At 42.6% G+C, this 19,278-nt stretch overlaps 2 protein-coding genes across 3 annotated transcripts in view; one reads left to right on the plus strand and one right to left on the minus strand.

Moving 5' to 3' along the window:
• The window catches only part of PRCP (prolylcarboxypeptidase), a 29,932-nt gene extending 22,601 nt beyond the window's left edge, over positions 1 to 7,331 (minus strand). The window contains exons 1-2 of one of the 2 annotated variants that reach the window (XM_077174015.1): positions 6,948 to 7,331; positions 840 to 902 (exon numbers count right to left, since the gene is read on the minus strand). In XM_077174015.1, the coding sequence (XP_077030130.1) occupies positions 840 to 902; positions 6,948 to 7,262 (378 nt within the window). In that variant the 5' untranslated portion in view covers positions 7,263 to 7,331. The remainder of the gene's footprint in view (positions 1 to 839; positions 903 to 6,947) is intronic. The other variant, XM_054654628.2, reaches the window with a different exon arrangement.
• A 146-nt stretch (positions 7,332 to 7,477) lies between these two features.
• On the plus strand, positions 7,478 to 19,246 carry DDIAS (DNA damage induced apoptosis suppressor). Its single transcript, XM_054655173.2, has 7 exons — positions 7,478 to 7,602; positions 7,705 to 7,815; positions 9,851 to 9,979; positions 10,751 to 10,912; positions 11,995 to 12,112; positions 13,879 to 16,267; positions 16,942 to 19,246. Exons 3-7 carry the CDS (start codon positions 9,867 to 9,869, stop codon positions 17,070 to 17,072), a joined length of 2,913 nt encoding a protein of 970 aa, XP_054511148.2. The 5' UTR covers positions 7,478 to 7,602; positions 7,705 to 7,815; positions 9,851 to 9,866; the 3' UTR covers positions 17,073 to 19,246.
• Positions 19,247 to 19,278: the final 32 nt, after the last annotated feature.

Consider the following 19,278-nt stretch of genomic DNA (forward strand, 5'->3'; position numbering starts at 1 on the left):
GAGCACAGACTAAATTACAAGAGCTCAGTGCAGGGATGGCAATTTATCAGCATTAAAAGGCTAAGTGTTTTACACGTGCCACTGTGGATCATGCATTTAGTAGCCACCAATTCTGATCAGCACTGAGGTGGGGGGAGAGAAAATTTCACGAAACAAAGCAGGAGAGCAGCAATTACTTCTGCAGCGCTGGTTCAATAGCAAAACTACCATGTAGCCACTGCTACTTGGGCAAGCTTGCAACAGCGAGGAACAACTTCTGCTTGCAGGGCTGCAAGATGTTGGTAGACAGGATGATGGGGAAACCAGCAGCATTCAGGGAAATATCATCTGTGGCTCCCTGCACCACCAAGTGTATCCATACTGGTAATCAGAGGGAAAGGACATCACACAGTATCATGGCTCCATGGTAGCCCATGCAGGCAGGCTTTTCAGTGAGCCACCTCCTCTGCAGGAAAGACACACATCTCAAATTTCCCTCCACAAGCACCTTTTCCAGCTAATCTTCACATATCCACTTTGGCTTCAAGCCTGACACAAGGGTGAACTTGTACATAAGCTCTGTCTGTATCTTGGCAGCAGATGAGAATAATGGAAAAGCTGTTACATCAATTTAAAGTTAGAAACAACAGCCCACAAGGATCAGAAGTTTTGTTCTTTCTCACTGTGTGTGTTTAGAGAACAACAACCATGCAGAGCACACCTGATAGCAGCACTATAACAGCACCAAATATCAGAACACACTACATGCATGCTAGAGCTGAACAAAAGCACGAGACAGAAACTAGAAATTTAAAATAAAAAACATCCCATCACACCACAAGCAAAGAGTATCTACTGACTGCGCTTAAAAGAAATGCAATCCCCATTCTTCTGTGTATGTTTAATTCTCTGAATTGACATACCTGGAAAACAAAGAAATTAACCATTTTGTGAATATTAGTAAGATGGCCCAGTACAGCCTGTTTGCCCCGACTAAATTTCTTATAAGCCTCACAGTTTTAGATATAAAATCCAAATATTACAGGATGTCTGAAATAAATTAAGGTATTTGATTTTTGAAAGCTTAAAATGAAATAATCAAGTTTGACTTCTGGTCTCTCAATTTGGCAAAATGGTACAAATTATCTACACGAGCTGCAACAACTTCTCATGCTGATGGCTGGTCTTGATCTTCTCAAAGTCAGATGAAGAAATAGATACAGAACTCATTAGCATAAAATTTCATGTTGAACTTCATTTTCCTCCATATCTCCCCACAAAACAAAAAAATAAAAATCAGCTCTAAGACTCTGCTTCAACTTGTAGAATCTTATGGTACAAGCTAAATTTAATGGAGGTAACAGGAGTTCTCATGCACATCTGGCTTGGGAATGGCTTGCTACTTCAGCCACAAGTCAGTTCTGCTTACTGTTTTGTTCTTTAGACTTTCTTTAATCTAGACAGTCTATCAGAAATCTTTCAGTAGCCTATTACAGCTTTGAACGATTAAAGCTAGTGAGATGTGCTCATTTTCAGTGAGAGAGTAGTGATCATTGATGTTTTTTGAGTCACTAGTATTAACTGCTCACTTGAAGGAAGAGGCTGCAAGTTGTGAGGAAATTGTTTCCTGATTAATTTGAGAAGCTGATGTCTGCATTGTGACCCCATAGATAAGTAGTGCATAAAAATAAAATTTCACTGACAAGCTTTAACAAGTACTTCCCCGTTTTCCTGTTCACTGAGTAAGAGCTATTGTTCCTGGTTTATAGCTTACAGTTCCCATTTTAAATCATGCTATGAAATCACAGAGTAAGAGCTGCCAAGTACCCCTGTACTACTTGATGAGTAAAACACATATTCCAAGTAATTCACCTCAGAGACAAACATCAACATCACTTCTTCTCTAAACACCGGCATAACTTTTAATTGGTACCAAGGGGCTCTGTAAAAAGCACTTTGTTTTTTCCTTCACCAGAAGCCAAAAGTGCTATTGTATTATGGTACCAGGCATGAAAAACAAACCCATCTTAACCATTCCCGACATCTGTTACTATTCTGAGATACCAACCTGAGTCACAATAAGATGTTAACCACAATTAAAAATGATAACCTCAACCCATCTCAATGTCTTCCTAAGCAAGTTATAGACCTGTGAATGAAAACTACTTCACTAGGTTTAAAAAATTATTTATATTCATTCTAATGTTCACATTTTCAATCAGGGCTTTTATTTTCTATACCTCAGAATTTCAGTCTGTAATAAAAAATAGGGTAATAAAGACCCCTGCTAAAGCCAGAAAGGATCAATTTGCATTACTTTTTAAACTTCATCACTTTGAAGCTTCAACATATCTTCCTTTTATGTACACACAATATGAAGCGTGCATGCATTTTAGAGCACAAAGACTTCATGTGAATTTATTACAAGATACTGACATAGGTGTGAAACCTAGGAAGTTATGAAATGTAATCAGAATCCTTCTTTTGGAAGGGGTTACACAACCGACATGTATTAGTTCAAAAGATAATCTGATTGAAGGACCAGGCTCAGCAAGTTGCTGAACAAAAATTAATTTGTCCTTGTTACAACTGGTTCTTAGACAAATTCACAGCACTTCACAAACCGTGATTGAGGTGAAGGGTTCCTCAGCACAGAGTCTCACACAGCCATCAATTATCAAATTGAGAGAAGAGACACCAGGTCCACTCTCCTTTCTAAGATGAGTTTACCACTGAGAAGCCTTCAAATATCAGCAATTTTAAGGCATCATCATCAGTGCTGCTCTCAGCAGTACTGCTTATAAAGCACCACAAGTCCTCAGGCTGTGGCTTTTGTAACACTAGTATGTGTGCCAAAGACAGACACACAAAGGTACAAGATGAGGCTCCCCAAAAGTCAGAACTGACTGACTCCAGACCCTCCTCAGTATGCTGTAATGTTATTTCTGCTTGGGTAAAGAGAACCAGATGGATCTTGGATGCCTCACCAAGTCATTCCAATGAATTTATACTGTGGTCACAGACCCAGCTGCTTACAAAGAAGCCATCCCAGCAGTGGTGATCCTGATACAGCTCTATACATTCTACACATCATTCTCTCTGTAAAGTCCCATTTTGGATGGATTAATTTAACACACAAATCAAAACCAACTGCGTAGCAGGCAAACAAATTACCACAGACTTGCCTACAAAAGTCCCATTAATACATCAGAAAAGCTATAAAAGAGATAATCATCCCCTAAACACACAAAATTTGTTAAAGATGTGGCTGATGGTAGAGTTTCTCCTTCAAGGACCATCTCCTCTTCTAGGTCTGCATGAGGTACTTTTTTACTGGAGTAAAAACTTTGTATTTCACTGATACATAGGAGGAGTAGAGGGCTGAAAGACATCAGTTACTTTTGAAGGGAGAGGAAAAGAAAAAAAAAATCACACCTCCAAGACAAAATAATAAAAGTTATTAAATGCATACACAGGTTAGCAAACAAGCTAAGATGCTAGTCACAGTGACACAGGCACTGCTTGACTGATTTCTCAATATTCTAGACTTTAGCCCCACCATCACAGATGTCTGACACTTAAAGTGGTAAACAGGAGGAAGTTTAATGCAATGAGCATTGAGCTTAACTCTGACCCTGTTATTTCCCCATTTTTATGAAAACAGACTTTAATGTCACTGATTCACAGTAAAAGTTGACACCAGACACTCAAACAATGTTACATGTCTATAGACTGTCATGCCCAGAGGTTCCAATAAATTATTCACAGTTATCAAGAAGTAACTTTTTAGGCAACAAACCATGTAAGGAATCTATTTATACTTTCAAAGTTTTCTTCTGTATAAGTATTAAGCATTTAAAGACTCTATTTAAAGGTATGTTTAATATTAATAGGTATAAAAATAATTCCTTTGTAACAGCATAGTATTTTGCCATATTATGAAGTATTTTTTTATATTGAATGCTTTTAGACAAATTATTTCAACTTGTGATGAAAATCACCAAAGAGAGAAACAAGAATCAAAACAGGAGCCTTAGCTAAGAGGAAAGACTTGGCAGCAAGGAACACAAGCAGATAATTCATGTCATAAGAAATATAATGTAAGTAATTAAACTTCAACAATCCTGAGAGGTGGCAAAGTATCACCCCACCTTATTTAACATGTTAATCATAAACATAATTTTATGTTGGACTACAGAACAATAATGCAAGTACAAATTCCCAGACGACAGCACTGAGTGCATGCTTTATCAGGGCTGAATGCTATCAGTTCTACACACTGTGCTACTGATAGTGTGTCCTATGCTCTCTGTGTGATTAGACCTCTGGTGCTATCCCTGTATCTTTCAAGTGCCATGCAGCAGAATTCAGATCTTTGATGAACACACCTCTCACACTCTGTTCAACAATATTAGTAAGTCTTTGGACAAGGAAAGCAAGGACTTCCAGGCTGGTGAATGGGCTCCCTCTTTCCAGCAGCAGCCACTCTCAGCTAACATGATTGTGCTTGAGGTATGAGAGGAAGAGACAGAAGGGTGAACAAGATGTAGCATCAATGTTTACAATAGGTTCTTACTGTGGCTCTTCCCTCCATCTCTCAATACCTATCTATGTCCCAAAATCCACAGGTCTCAGCCACACCACAGCTCTGCTGGCAGCTGGATGGCACCTGGTCTGTCAGTGCCAGAGCTGAGGAGACCAGCCAGGTGACAGCAGGGCCCCGGGAGGAGGTGAGGACAGAAGTGTGACAAAGGGTGGCTCAGCTCACAGCACAGAATTAGTATCACTGATACTATGATAGCAATGTGCAACAACCAGTGCGCCACAACAATTAGGGTTAATTACAGCACTGCTGCAGCAGTGATATCCTGGCCAGCACTGGCCACACACTGCAAAGCTATCTGCACTATGCTCACAATACAAGTCCAGGGCTCTCAGAGGAGTTAATGCAGGACACAAATCTCAAATCATTACCTGAGTGGACATGAGGCAGAGATGTTGTCAAGACATGATTCCATGATTTATGCAGGGAGATTCCTGGAACAGGAGCATTCCCAAACCATTAACACTATCTGCAGAAGACTGTAATCTCAGTGGATGTATTTCTCACTAAAATCATTCCAAATCTATCTTCCACCTCAAATGACAGGGACCTTGACCCTAAAATTATTCCATAGCTATTCAGTATAATCTTGTAAAGATTATCTGTTTTCTTTATACCTGTTCTCTCTGTGAGTATAATCTTCCCATTTTGCTCACTCCACCATAACTTCACCTTGTACAAAGCTGAAACAGGAGATATTCAATCCACATATTATCCAAGATGCCCAGCCATAAGTTGCACCAAGACACATTTAGATAAGATTTTTTTTTTTTTTTCACTGACACAGTTATTAAGCATTGGATCAGGCTTCCCAGAGAAGTGGCTGAATCAACAACCCTGGAGATTTTTAAAGAGGTGTAGACATGGAACTTGGGGACATTGCTTAGTGGTGCATTTGGCAGTACTGGGTTAATAATGGATGATCTGAAAGGTCTTTTACAACCTAAATTATTCTATTCTATAATTCTATTCAACCTAAACTATTATATTCTTATTATTCTATCCTAAATTAAACACCTTCTCCCTTGCACCCCTCCCTATGCAGACCAGGGCATGAAATTCAGACGCATGCTACAAGCCTGATTCTGAACAAAGCAAGAGAGTCCCAGGACTAGGAAAACATCCTCCTCCCTTACTGTGCCTCCCAGCAAAAAGAACCATTGCCTCCCCCAGGAAACCCAGGTACAGAACAGGGGATGCTGCAGACACTGCTCAACACACCCAAGGAACTGCTGACTGTTTTTATGAAAACCTGTGAACAAGGAGGGTTTCAAGTCTGATCCAACAAAACCACACCAACACTTAAAGACACTGCAGAGCCCTCTATTCTATCCACATGCCATGGATTTCACCAACAAGTTGCTGGAGGAGAGAGGATGATAAAGCTCAAGTTAGTAATAGAAATCTGTTTCATGTTCCATTTTTGCCTTTTTTCTAACTTGGAAATGAAACTCGAGATAATTTTACTAAGGAGGTAACATAGAAGATCTTTATTAAAGGCTTTCAGAGGCAGTTATGGAAAGTTGTCCACAAAAGCCCAGCCCCAAAGGGGTGAGTACATTTTTACAGGTTTTAGGAGATCAGTATAATTGATAAAAAGCACCAGTTAGGAGGACAAGTGGTGATGCCATTCCCCCCCAGGTCAAGCCCCTTCTCTGGAGTCTCCCCTTTGGCATGAAACATATCTCAAAGAGCTGTTGTCAACCTTGGCTCCCAGAAAGATCCAAGATAGGAGAGGGGCCTTGTGCCTCCTGGGGCTGGGAGCTCTGGAATTTGTTTTGTCTTTTTGCCTAGGGAAAGGCCATAGAAAATAACTGGAAAAACCAGCCACTAGTACAACAGGCTACAGATAAATGTGCGAAGAACACAGAGAACGTATAAAAGGAAAAAAAAAAAAAAAGGTAAAAACGAAATGGATATGACCATCCAGGGAAAAGCTATTTTCCTATTGTGTTCATCCAGGGAAAAGCTATTTCTCCCTGCCCATAGCTGGGGAGAAGTAATTAGACGGATCTTTACGGTCCCTCCCAACCCAAACCATTCTGTGATTAAACAAACAAACAAAAATCCCCACGCTAGTGCTGCTCGCAGGTGCGATATGCGTGCAGCGGCGGAGCGCAGCCCCTCGCTGTGGGCGGCAATACGGGCACAAAAGAGCGCAGACCCCCGACACTTTAAATACCTGCGCTTAACCAGAACACTCACGGCTTGGAGTATTTTATCGAAGAGAACCGGCACTCAGCGCTTTTTTAAAAGCCTGAAGCGAACATTCGTGTCCCGCCCGGGGCTCGAGTGAGGCTAATGACAGAGGAAAGTGCCCCCAGCTCCCGCAGGAAAATCCCCCCCCCCCGCAGCTGGCTCCCACCTGCTGCCTCAGGTAGCGCGTCTGGTAGGGCCCGACCGGCAGCGAGGCGCTCCGGCGGCGGCGGAGCAGCGGGGCGGGCAGGGAGCCGGCCGCGCCAAGGAGCGCCAGGAGCAGGAGGAGCCGCAGCATCGCCGCGGGCGGCAGGGGCGGCAGGAGGAGGAGCGGGAAGAGGAGAAGCAGGAGCAGGCTCGGCCCCGCCGCTTTATACGGGCCCGGCTCCCCCACCCGGGGCTGCCCCGCTGGAGCGGCGGGGCCCCGGGGGTGGGGCCAACCTACACGTGCAGGGGCGGGCCCGAACCAGCAGCGCCTTCCCATTGGTTGCCGATCGGCTGTTGGCCGGGGCGGCTTCTATCGGTGTTTCGGCCGCGCGGCTTCCCGCGGGGAAGCAGCGATTGGCTTCCCGAAGCACGTGACCCGCCCGTCTTGCCGCTCCGCGCCGTGCGGGGGTGCGGCCGACATTCTCGCTCTGTGATTGGGCGAGACGAGCTACTGTCCCCTAGGACTGCATCGCGATTGGCTGAGCGCCGCCTCGTCCCGCCCCCACTTGGCGGCGCTCAGCAGCCGCACTTCCGCCCTTTCGCTCTGCCCTCAGGCCCCGGCACCGCCCGCCGATCCAGACCCCGCTGCTGCCCCGGCGTGGCCCGGCCCGGCCTGGGTGAGTCGAACCGGACCGGCCGCTCGCTGTCGGCTTCGGGAAGGCTCAGGCGTGTAAACGGAAGCGAGATGTGTTAACCACCCGTGCTTTGTTTTTCCTTAGGGAGAGAGCGAGGCAGCGGGATCGCCAGAGGGCACCAGGGACCGCGCTGGGGCCGCCGCTGAACGGCAGCGAGGGCAGCAGGGCTCTGAGATTGCCCGGCCGGGCACTGAGGTTTGCGTTGTTTGGTTTGTTACAAAAAGTTCAAGTAAAACACATCTGTTCGTGCCGAACTCTTTCAGTCTGCGTCCGGGTAGTGAGTGCTGTATTTCTTCCGAAGGGAAATAGAGCTGGAGATCTCGAGTCTGTTCGCTCTTGACAGAACTTGTATAAGCACTTCCACGCTATGCTTTATCTCCCCTATTTCAGTTTAGCATTTACATGCTGTGCTTTATCTCCCGTATTTCAGTTTAGCATTTACCTAATGTGATTTATCTCCCGTATTTCAGTTTAATACTTGCAGTGTTCTCTGTTTTCTGGGGTGTGCGTTAGTGTTTTGGGTGTTTTTGGTTTTGTTGTGTGTTTTTTAATGTCTCGAAAAAGTGCAGGTAACAAAAACTATGTAAACTTCGTTTCTGGAGTTCTGAGTTGAAAACGGGTGGGAATGAAGCACCTGCTAGTTTCTCCAAGCCCACCTTTTTGGGCAATAAAAAAAATCAGACTTAACTTTATTCCTCCTTTTCTATATATTGATGTATTTTCCATGTACTTTTTACTGTTGTCTTGTTCTAAAACAAAGTCTTTGTTACTAAAACTAAATAGTTACCTTACGGTATGAGTTGAAGGCATTTACCATTCAATATACTGAGTCAAATTAGTTTCTGTCAATATGTAAGTTCTGAAGAGATGGATTTTTTCTTATTTTGTTTGGCTCCCTATTACAGCTTTTCCCTTTTCCTACCTCAATTTTCCAGATGTAGGGAATAAGGGAATATTGGGATTTTTTTTTTTTTTTTTATCTGACCTACTTAGAGGCAATGAGTTTAGTCACTCACATTTTTCTAGTACTCAGTGTTACAGAACTTGTTTTGACCAGGAGGCTGAGAAAGGTGTTCCAAGCAAAGAAATAGCCCATAAATTTAACTTTCTGGTGGCAAAACATGACCAAACATCTTTGTTGATTATAGAATGTGGGATTTTTTTTTTTTTACCTGTAAAAGCCATAGCTGAGTCTCTTCTATCTCTTTGGTCTTTTGCCTCTCAAGAGAGTTTTGGAATAAAAATGTGGAATTCCCTTCCTATCCTGCAGTTTATATAAAAGAGAGATTGTTATTTAGCTGTGGCTGTGATAAAAGAGCTTTTGCACATACAGACTTCTAAGGAGTCGTTTGATTCAGCTGTAGAGAACATTTTGGCCATTTAAGTGGGAACTCTGTGATTTGAGGTATTGGATGAGGCTCCAAGTGACTTGGTCTAGTAGAAAATGTCCCTGCCCATGGCCTTGGGGCTGGAATAGGTGATGTTTAAGGTCTCTTCCAACCCAAACCATTCCAGGATTCTGTGATTGTTGTCTACATTTTCCTGACATCTGCTGAGAAAAAAAGTTGTCTGTCTAAAATACTGGAAGTTTCCTAAAACTTGGTGTTTTGGGCAGAGTAGTGTAATAAAGCCCAAATAAATCTACAGGAAAGTAATACTGAATAGAAATAAATTCACTCCTATTTATTTGTTTAGTTCATCATTTATTTGTCAAATCTGTGTAGCCTCTTTGACCAGGAGCTGCTCTTTTAGCAAAAAGAACATGATATAGGAGCAAATATAGTTTCTGTTGTGAGCCTTTTTCAGGATTTTCTGAGTAACCTCTCCAAGTCATTGGTGTTGAAACATTTGTAGAATTACAAGTGCAGAATCATTTCAGTTTTTACCCCATGGTGTGAATTCATTCTAAGTTAAGGAAAAGAATTAGAAAGCTATTTCCTGCAGTGCTGTGCCCAAGGATAGTTCTGATAAAGATCCCTAAACTCAAGTGAGAATTTGCATGATCTGTGTGCAATGGTGTGCAAATGCCATGAACAGTTCCTTCATATTGCATAACTTTATCATTTTTTATTTTATTTTTAAAGAGTTAATTAATAGAATTTTTGTGTTCAAAGAGAAATCATAATTTCCTGAAGGCTGCTGTTCAAAATGTTCAAATAACCCAACTGAAAGCATTTAATATTGACATCTTATGAGAACTCTTCTAACCATTTCACCTTACTTCTTTCAGGTGATGCTGTGAGCACATGAATAGCGTGCAGGGACTCTTGGCTGCCTCAGTGATTTCCATCCAGAATTCCTGCTTTGTCTATCCTGCCTGTCAAAACTGCTTTTCTAGGCTGATACTGGATTCCAGGAGGTATGTCCTGTTTTGGGGATCATGTACTGATTTCCATTAACTTACTGATTTCCATTACTCTGTTAGCTGAACGCTAAAAAAAAAGCGGTGAAAATCCAGCCCCTCTAGATCAAATCCTGGTTTTATTTTTTTCATCTCCTTCTGCATGTGCAGTGCACCTGGTAGTCTTGTATGACTCTTCACTGAGTGCATGTCCAGAAAGGGATAAGCTTTCTTTTTTAATTGCAGCAGTGGGTGAAATCTCTGACACACAGAAGAAGAGTAAATCAATGAATGCCAGCACTAAATAGAAGGAGCTGACTTTGTAAAACAAGGATATCTGTTGTTTCAAATGCTGAAGTACAAAATAACAGTGTTGTTTCCTGATTATTTTTTAAACCTAGGTATTTATACTCAAGCTGCAGGAAGAAAAATCCCAAACCAAAATGAAATGTGAGAAAAGTGAGCACAGGAAATTCAAAAATTCAAAATTGCACCCCAACAGTCTCTCAAAACCCACTGTCCCTTCAATTTCACAACAGGCTAGCATTTAATAAATCAGTGAAAGAAATCAGAGCCATTCTGTCATAATACACACATCTTGCTCTGAGCCTTTGGTAAGATTAATGCCTCAAGGAGTAAAGAATAAGGAAAAAATCTTACAGGTTTTAATGGAATATTTGATACATTATAGTAGTAATATTTACGGCTGCAGATAAATTCTTACCTCAGCAGTGATTACCAGAACTTCATTTATTCAATCTTTTTTATCCTTTTACTGTCTTTTGTCAGATTCAGCTGTCTAAAATGTGGCTGCACAGGTGAAGCTAAAGATGCAAGCTACAGATATAGATTGTCCCTAAGGATTGCTGACACTAATGATTTGTTTGACATCACTGTTTTTGGAAGTTGCTTAGATCCATTCTTTGGGGTCACCGCAGAGAATCTGCAGAGGTAAGGAATAGATTGTCTGGCCATATAGCTGCTGCTATTTATTCAGCCCAAAAAAACTGCAGTGAGCCTAGATGGTGGGAACATGAGTGGGAAGTAACTGCTAAAGTGCTCCCTTCCAGCTTTTCCTTGGTACCCATCACCTTGAGAAAGTGTGGAAGTTAGTTTCTTCCTGAAATCTTGATGTTTTGAGATGGATTACTTCTAGGTAGTAAAAGAAATCCTCCACTTGTGTATTGAAGGCTGCTTCTACCTGTTAAGTGAGCCTCACTGCTTGGTTGGTTTGGCTTCTTCCTTGTGTCCTTTCTCCTTTTTCTAAGATGATTGAATTTCCTTTGTTTAACTAAGTTGGCTCTTCCAGATAGAGCCTCTGGCTTTTCTTTTTTAACAATTTGAATGCACCTTGTGACTAATTGGCAGTATAACCAAATTTTCCTGAAGAAAGAAGGGATTTCTAAGAAAGTCTGTTAGTCCTCAGAGCCTGACCACCCACATTATAGGCTTCAGATTTTCTGAAATGTGAAACTGCCAGGATGGGATATTCAGATAGATTCCCTGCTTCTTTTTCTAGTCTGTTATTTTCCCAGTGCCTTGGCTCAAAGATGAATTGTTTGTAATGGCATATTAGCAGCATTAATAACATGCTCATGACAGGCATTCTGCCCTACACTGCTGTACTGCTGTCAGCTGTGGAAAGCAGTTATTTCCATGTCTTGCATGGATACTGCTGTGCTGTAAAGGCTGGGCAGGAAGGATGTGTAAGGAACAGCAGCATGTTGACCAGCATTGTACAGTCACTGTGTTGGCAGAAAAATCACAACCCTGTGGGGAACACCTCAAAGTTGTGTGTGTATTGAACTTGTCCAGAGTTGTTGTTTTGTTTATTTTATCTCACTAACAAGTTAGATGAACTAAAGAATTTAATTTATAGCTTCATGGTTTTCCTGTTTTCATTCTGAGTTTAGTTGTAACTAGCACAAAATTTTTCCTTAACATGTGTCCTCATTAGCACTATACTACAGCTAAAATGCTGTGTAAGTCTTCTTCCTCTGTTGGTCCAATACCTCTGTGTGTTTTTATTCTAGGTATATTCAAGACTTCAATCAGCTGTCAGGAGAAACAAGCACAGAGTCAAGTGCAAGAGCGTTAGTTCAAGCAGTGGAAACCTGTTTCATTGGAAAAAGGTTTATATTTGGAGTGAAGGTAACTTTTAATCCACATTATGGCCTTTTAGTGAGTTTCTGTAGCCAGTTAGGGGTATAGACTGACTTATCAAAGCTTCATGTACAACTTCTTTTTGATAAAATGTAAGGCTAGGACATGAGAAGGACTCTGCTTCTTTTCCCCAAAACTCCTGTGGTTTGGTGGGTTTTTTTTCTTTTTTTTTTGAATGAGTCACATCCAAAAATCATCTTGAATGGCAGTAGTCAGCTTAACAGCTTGTCAGGGTGCTTTTTGGAGAGCCTGAGCAATTCCAGCTCCTGTGCATATCAGTAACAGCTTGCAGCCTGTAAAAAACCATGTACGGTTGGAGCAAGAAGCAGACTCTCTTTCCAAGCACTGCCCTACCTTTCCTATGCTGTGTATTCTCCTTTCCAGTCTAAAATGTAAGGAGAAGCACATCCTCTTGTAGCATTTTAATATTTCCGGATTCAAGAGTATTTTCAAAATGTTGTTAAAGTATAGCTGCTCAGCATCTGCATTGGTGGCTCTTTTGTGTGTTTAACACCCTTTGAAATATTAGTTCTTAGCAATATTTCTATAGAAACAGTGTTCAAGGTTCTCTTCAAGTGGTGCTTATGTGAGTCATTCATATTATGAAATCTCTGAACTAAATCCTACCTGGCAGGTGTTTTGCCTCTCCCACAGGTTGTATCTGAACTGAGATTTTTCCTGGTGGACAGCATCTCAAGTAATGGAAGTTGGAGGACTTCTTGGATTAACTTTACTTACCTGGAACTCTTGATCAGGTCTCTGGGCCTGATGCCTTGACAAATGTAACTCATCATAGATATCAGCAGCCTTGTGGCTGCTCGTACACACACAGGAGCTGAACACACATTCAAAGACTTTGTTCAGCCCTTGGCTGTAGACATTTCTGTACAGTTGTGTTCAGCTGTGAATATGTCCCAGATAGTTCTCAGAATCAGCATAACATACTTTTTAAAGACTTACCTAGGAGGGTGTTGTCCTTGGCTAACAGCCTTCAGCCTCAAACTGACTCAGGGACGAGGAGGGTTGTTGGAGATAACTGTATCTGCTTTTTGGCCTCTCTGGCTCTGCCAGACCTTGAGGGGTAGATCAGAAAGGGTTTATCCACTTCTTGAAATATGAGCTGATTCCCTCTCCGTTTAATGTCATTTTTCACCTGTAATTTCAGTATACAGAGAAGCAGGTTTTATACAGAATTGCAGTTGAAGCTCCTTTGAAATGCTGCTCTCTAAAAAATCTGAGCAGATGAAGGTCGTAGCTCATTTCCCTTTCACGGATGTAGTGCACAGAAAGTACCACGCTGGCTTTGGCAGCTGAGCTGCCAAGTCAAGTGTCTGCTACCAGAGTGCTTTGTTTCAAGTGCTGCCCAGTGCCTCCTGCATAAAAGCAAAGCACTGGCCTTAGGCTGCCAGCCATTCACTCTGAACTGCACTAGAGGAGGCCCGGAAGCATTCGGTGCCCTAAAGGGAGGAAGAAATTTTCTGTGAAGTCCTTTCTCAGAGTTCTTGGTTGTTTTTCCAGCTCCAAAACTCTGTAATTGCAACAAGCAAAGAACTTCTCACTGTGATGCCCTTTACAGCCCTTGCCAGGGTTTATTTCCCAGGGAGGGCCTTGTGTGACAGACTGTTTTGTATTCTCTCCCCTGCAGATCCTAACAAAAAGGGAGATCTAAATTTACGCCTGACTTAGAAGACATGTGTTAATATTTTTTTTTTCTCTAAGTTGATTGTTTTTTTGTTTTCTTTCCCCTTGCCCAGGTTTGTGCAAGGGGAGATGGAGGGCATTCTGCTGCCAGCAGCATCTTGCAGAAGTGTTCCAGAATTAATAGAAGTACGAAAAACCTTGTGGCGTGCCAGATCTTCCCGCCAAGTGCTGCTGTTACTGGCTTCACTGTTATCAGCTACTTAGATCATCTCCTGCAGTCGGCACAATTCAGGAGCTGCAAGAACAGCTCAGATTTACCTGATGCGTCATCAGCTCCCATAGATGAACCTCTCAGTGAGCTCAGCAGCTTGTCTAGCCTGAGCAGGAGCTCCTGTTCTGTTCAGTCTAGTGGCAGGGAAAGTTTTTTAGGGTGCTGGCAGCAATCCTTAAGTCTGACTTCATCTGTTGCTTGGGTAACAACGGAAGACTTTCCCACTCTGGAAGTGAGAAAGCTGGTGAGTGAACCGCATGAACAAGAGGGGAAGCCTGTCTCTGCAGAGTTGGGCAGCGTAAGCCTCAACAATCAGACTCTTTGGGACTCACAGTTTCTGATCTCTTCTGTGGAGGAAGGGGATAAAGAGAAGGATAATGAATCAAGTTCACAGCTTAGTTGGACTGACAGTATCTCTGCAACGGATAAATTGGAGAGAGTTTCCTCTTCAAACACCAAATGTTCATATGGAAACAGTTCCAAGTTGTTACAACATCCCTTGGAATCTGAGGTAAAAAACAATAACCCAAAAACTAATAGTAGAAATTATTCTTATCCAGAAAAATCCCACAATGCCCTTGTTTGCAAGAGAGATGCCTCAGTTCCTAATCACGTAAATGTAGCTGGAGTGTCTCAGATGGACTCCATGCTTTGGGAAGAGCTCCCATTCTCAGAAAGCCTAAATGAATTGTTAGCCAGAATAGAGGATGGCAGGAGTGTTGTAACATCACCCAGCCCTGATGCAGGCAAACTTGTCCATCTTGAGAGCAGCAAGTTGGGTGTAAATGTTAGCAAATCATATTCCAGGCAAGCTGTAGGTGATTTGCCTGCAGCCAGTGTCTCAGGGAGGCTCTTTCCAGCAGTAGGGAATGATAGTTGGGAGACCACAGTGTTTGCTTGTCTTCAGTCAAATGCAAACCCTCCAAGTGATGTCTCACAATATGAGTGTTCCCCTAGTGATTTATCTTCAACCCTCAAGGAAGGTGGAGCGTCCTCACCAGTTACACCAGAGCCTTCTGTTTCTCAGAGCAGATGTGTGCGCTCCAAAGAAGCAAATAATGACCCTGCAAATTCATCTTGGTCTTTTATTAGGCTGCATGGAGAAACCTCCTGTTCAAAAAAGAGTAAGACAGCCACCTGTGTGCATTCTGCATGTGAAGGCTGTTTAGCTTCTTGTGAAAATAAGGAAAACTATTCTACACCGAGCCAGAAGACAGATCTTACACTCACAGAGGCCCAGGTCTCTGATCCACCAGCTCCCAACAATGCAAGAAGTATATATAAAAGAGAATTAAAACCATTGACAGAACTGTCAGATAATACCTTCAAAAGTGTTAGTAGGAAAGAGCTTCAGTGGAACAACTTCTTCCCTGAAGGCAGCTACAATGCTTCTGCTGATCTCTTTGATGCAAGCATAAGAGATGTAGTAAAACCTGTGGAATTCTTAAATAAATCATGTAGTTCTTCAATACAGGAAGATACTTTGACAGAGGTCACAGCTGAATCGGTGCTTTCTCCTGGAGGTGTTCCTTGTAACAGTTCAAAACTGAGCTCATCCCTACCCAGGTCCCGTCATGCTTTTAGCAAGCACAGTACACCTGTAACTTACTCCTTTAGGGATTCAGAATGCAGTTCAGTTTGTGCTCATGACTTCGTTCCTCATTCACAGTCAACTCCTATGACAAAACCTCTGCAGAAACTATGGCCTGTTGGGGAAAGAAGCTCTTTCATCACCCTCTTCACCCCTAAAAATCCCACTAAAATCCATTCCCAAGGCAAGCGATCCAGGTCTTCCTTTCAGAACACTCTGCTGCAGCAGCTGACCGGCAAGTTAGTGAAACGTGAGAGACCAAGGAGCAGGAAAGACAAAGAGAGTGATAGCTCTGCTTCCCAAAAGTTCCTGAACAGCCAACTGCCTGCCAGCTTGGAGGAGTGGATCCCTCCATCTTCAACCAAAGGGCTGAAACCAACTGCATCTTTAAATTTAAAAGCAGATAGCTGGGCTGCTGACTTGCAATCCACCTGTGAGCACACTGGCAGGAATCCTATTTCCGAAAGCAGAAAGAGAAGTGAAAATTATGAAAATCTCATCCAAAATGAGAGAATAAGCCCTGGGGAAAGAGCCAGGATTCTAACAACTCCTTTATCTGCAAGTGTCACCAAGACCTTGTTTTTAAATGATCCTGTCCTGAAAACTTGTTCCCCTTCAGAAGGTGAGAATCACCTCTCAGGTGGAAATTATTCAGGGGTTGTGTTGGAAAGGCCAACTGTCTGGTCTCCTGAGCTGTTCCTCCAAGCACAGACTCCTTTTTCAAAGAAGCCAAAATACTAGGAAAGATACATTTCTATGTTGTGTTCTTTTTAATTTTTTTTAAACTTTAGGGAATTATCTGGTGGAAGAAAAGAGCTATTTAAAAGTTAAATTGTTTATACACCTGTCAGCATGTATCTTGCAAAAAGGAATTAGGTTTATTTTCAGACCTTTGTACCACAGAGATGAGGGAAATGAGAATTTCTAGTTACTATATTCTCTTGAAAATTAATGAGGATGTGCAATAAACACTTCTGTAAATGTGTGAGTATTGAATACATCTCACTTCATAAAGTACAAGTAGGTGAAGTGTTTTAATGTTCACTGCTGTCTTTTCATCACAAGAGCAGCACTGGAATCCATGTCCACTCCACATTTTTGCCTGATGACTCTCGGGAGAAGGGCCAAATTTTCATTGAAGATTTGATGGTGCCTTGTGTCTGAGCCCATTGAGATCCTGTGACAGCCTTGAGCTGGGTGGAGGGGGCCATCCTGAGAGCTTGGCAGCAGCTCCCAGTTTTCCTCCAGGCTTTTTCAAGTTAAAGACTGCTAGTGGCAGATTCCTGACAGTGTATTCCCTCTCCTTGCTTTAAGGTCTTCTGTATCCCAAATCCAAACCAGCTGCATTTGGGATCATTGAACAGGGAAATCTTGGATCTGCTGCTTGTAAGCTTGTAGGTCAGGTTCTGCAGAAGGATGTGGGAATCTGGTGTCACAGGATCTGAGCAGCTGACATTTTGTTGTGAGTGAGTGTTTTAAGGTCCTACTGTGGCCCAAGGGGGTGAAGGGGATGCACCACACTTGTAGAACCAGAAGCAGACCTAAAAGTACTTGCTGTGACTTTTTCTTTTGAGGTATAAAATGAATATGAACCATTTACATTGTGACTGGTGACAGGGAGGGGTTACTTGGCTCCTTCTCAGCTGCAAGGCAGATGTTTTTATCTTCCTATGTTTGAGGCCTCATAATTTCTACAGCATCTACTTCAGCCTCTCTCTTTGTTCAGAAGAGTTTTTCAGGAATAAGGGCATTTATTCTCACTACCTTGTTCCTTATCCATGATTTTTAGCATAGATCACCATCACAGAACATACAGGTAAACATTTTCAGTTTCTTGGTCTCTAGCCTAACTTCTGCACCTTCTAATCAAATGCTTTTCCCTTTGAGAGATGGGAGGGAGGAGGGTATTTGGAATCAAACAAGCTTTTCCTGTGGCTGAGCAGGGTATAAATGAGGTACAGCCTCTCCTGCCAAGGGTGCAGATGTGCTGAGGCTGCAGGCATTCCTGTAGGCTGACCCAAGAAAAAGTCACACATGGTTATGCAGCAGGTCTGCACAGGTAAATTCCTTCTACAAAGAAGCTTTTTCAAGTCAGCATTGGTTGGTTTGGTTATTTTTTTTCCTCATTATTTACAGTTGAAATTTAGGCACAGGTTCAAAGACTTACCTGGCATTGAAAGGACAGGGAGCACAGCTCTGGAGATCACTGAAAGACCTTATCTCTTCTTGCTGTCCCCAGCAAGAATCTCAAGCACAGCACAAAAGTTCTACTGGTATTTAAGGATCCTGCAACAGCAGATGGCAGTGGAAAGAGGCGCAAGATTTCTTCTGACAGGTCCAAGCCTCTGCAGTCCCTGAACCCGAGACATAAACAGAAGAAAAAGGAACATCTTGCTATAGCAAAGAGAGAGATAGAAAAAGAGCAGAATCAGGCATCACAATTTTTAGCAATGTTTAATTGATAAACTAATGATGTTTTTTAACAGAGAGGGGAAATTTAGGTTAAATACACAGAAGAAATTCTTCACCGTGAGGGTGGTGAGCAGTGGCACAGGTTGCCCAGAGAAGCTGTGGATGCCCCATCCCTGAAAGCATTCAAGGCCAGGTTGGATGCAGCTCTGAGCAACCTGGTGTAGTGGAAGGTGTCCCTGCCCATGGCAGGGGGATTGGAACAAGATCTTTGAAGTCCCTTCCAACCCAAAATGGGTCACAGAAGCCATTCCGTGGTTCTGTGACCAAGGTAACCTGTGAGTAGAGTTGCTTGCAAAGTGTGGTGCCAGTGACAGCAGAACATATTGCAGAACATGGCAGGGCTCTGCTGTAAAGGACACAGAGCTCCCCATGCAAGGCCTCCTGGCGCAGCCAGGAGAAGAAGTTACAAGGGCTTTGCAAGCTGCTGCTGAGTTGTGCAGCTGAGCTTTAGCCCAGCAAAGCAGTACACCATAACCACACCAGGGCTGCTTCAGTCGGGGTAGGGGAGGGCTCCAGGATGAGGCCAAGTGAAAAGGCCTGGACTCATGCCTGCATTTACCAAGTGCTGTGCCTATTGAAAAAATTTTATGTATTGCAAATAAAATCCAGCTTGATGAACCCTTGGGGCAAGTGGAAAAGGAGTAAGAAATGTTGCCTGCCTGGAAATTATAAATCTGCGTGTATAGCTTATGTAGAAGAAATGAAGTGAAAGACAGCGTTACTCATACCCAAATCACTGAGCAGAGGGAAGGCAGTACAGAAAAGGTTTTAAGACATCATAACACTTGAAACCAGTTGTTTCTACTACAGCACATAATAGGGTACTGCAGTTATCATTGGCTCTTTAAGCACTCCCTTGTGATGAACTGGACTGATACCCACTCTATCACCAGGAGTTAGAGCTGATCCAAGTGAGACACCAGAGACTTGATGCAGCTGGCTATGAAACACTGCTAGAGCTTCTACATCATATACCTGACAGCATCTTGACATGAAATGTTTGGTCCAGCATGAGTGATTTTTTTTCACATACCAGGGTAAGTGATAGCTTTGGTGCAGGCTGATGTGATTATAATTATAAGCTTGTACAAAAAGACTAAAGCTCAGCATGTTTAATTCTGAGGGTAATAAAACTCCTGAAAATGCACACTGGGTTTGTGATTGATTCCCTATGCATAG

The sequence above is a fragment of the Agelaius phoeniceus genome, chromosome 2, assembly GCF_051311805.1.
Source record: "Agelaius phoeniceus isolate bAgePho1 chromosome 2, bAgePho1.hap1, whole genome shotgun sequence".
NCBI lineage: Eukaryota > Metazoa > Chordata > Aves > Passeriformes > Icteridae > Agelaius > Agelaius phoeniceus.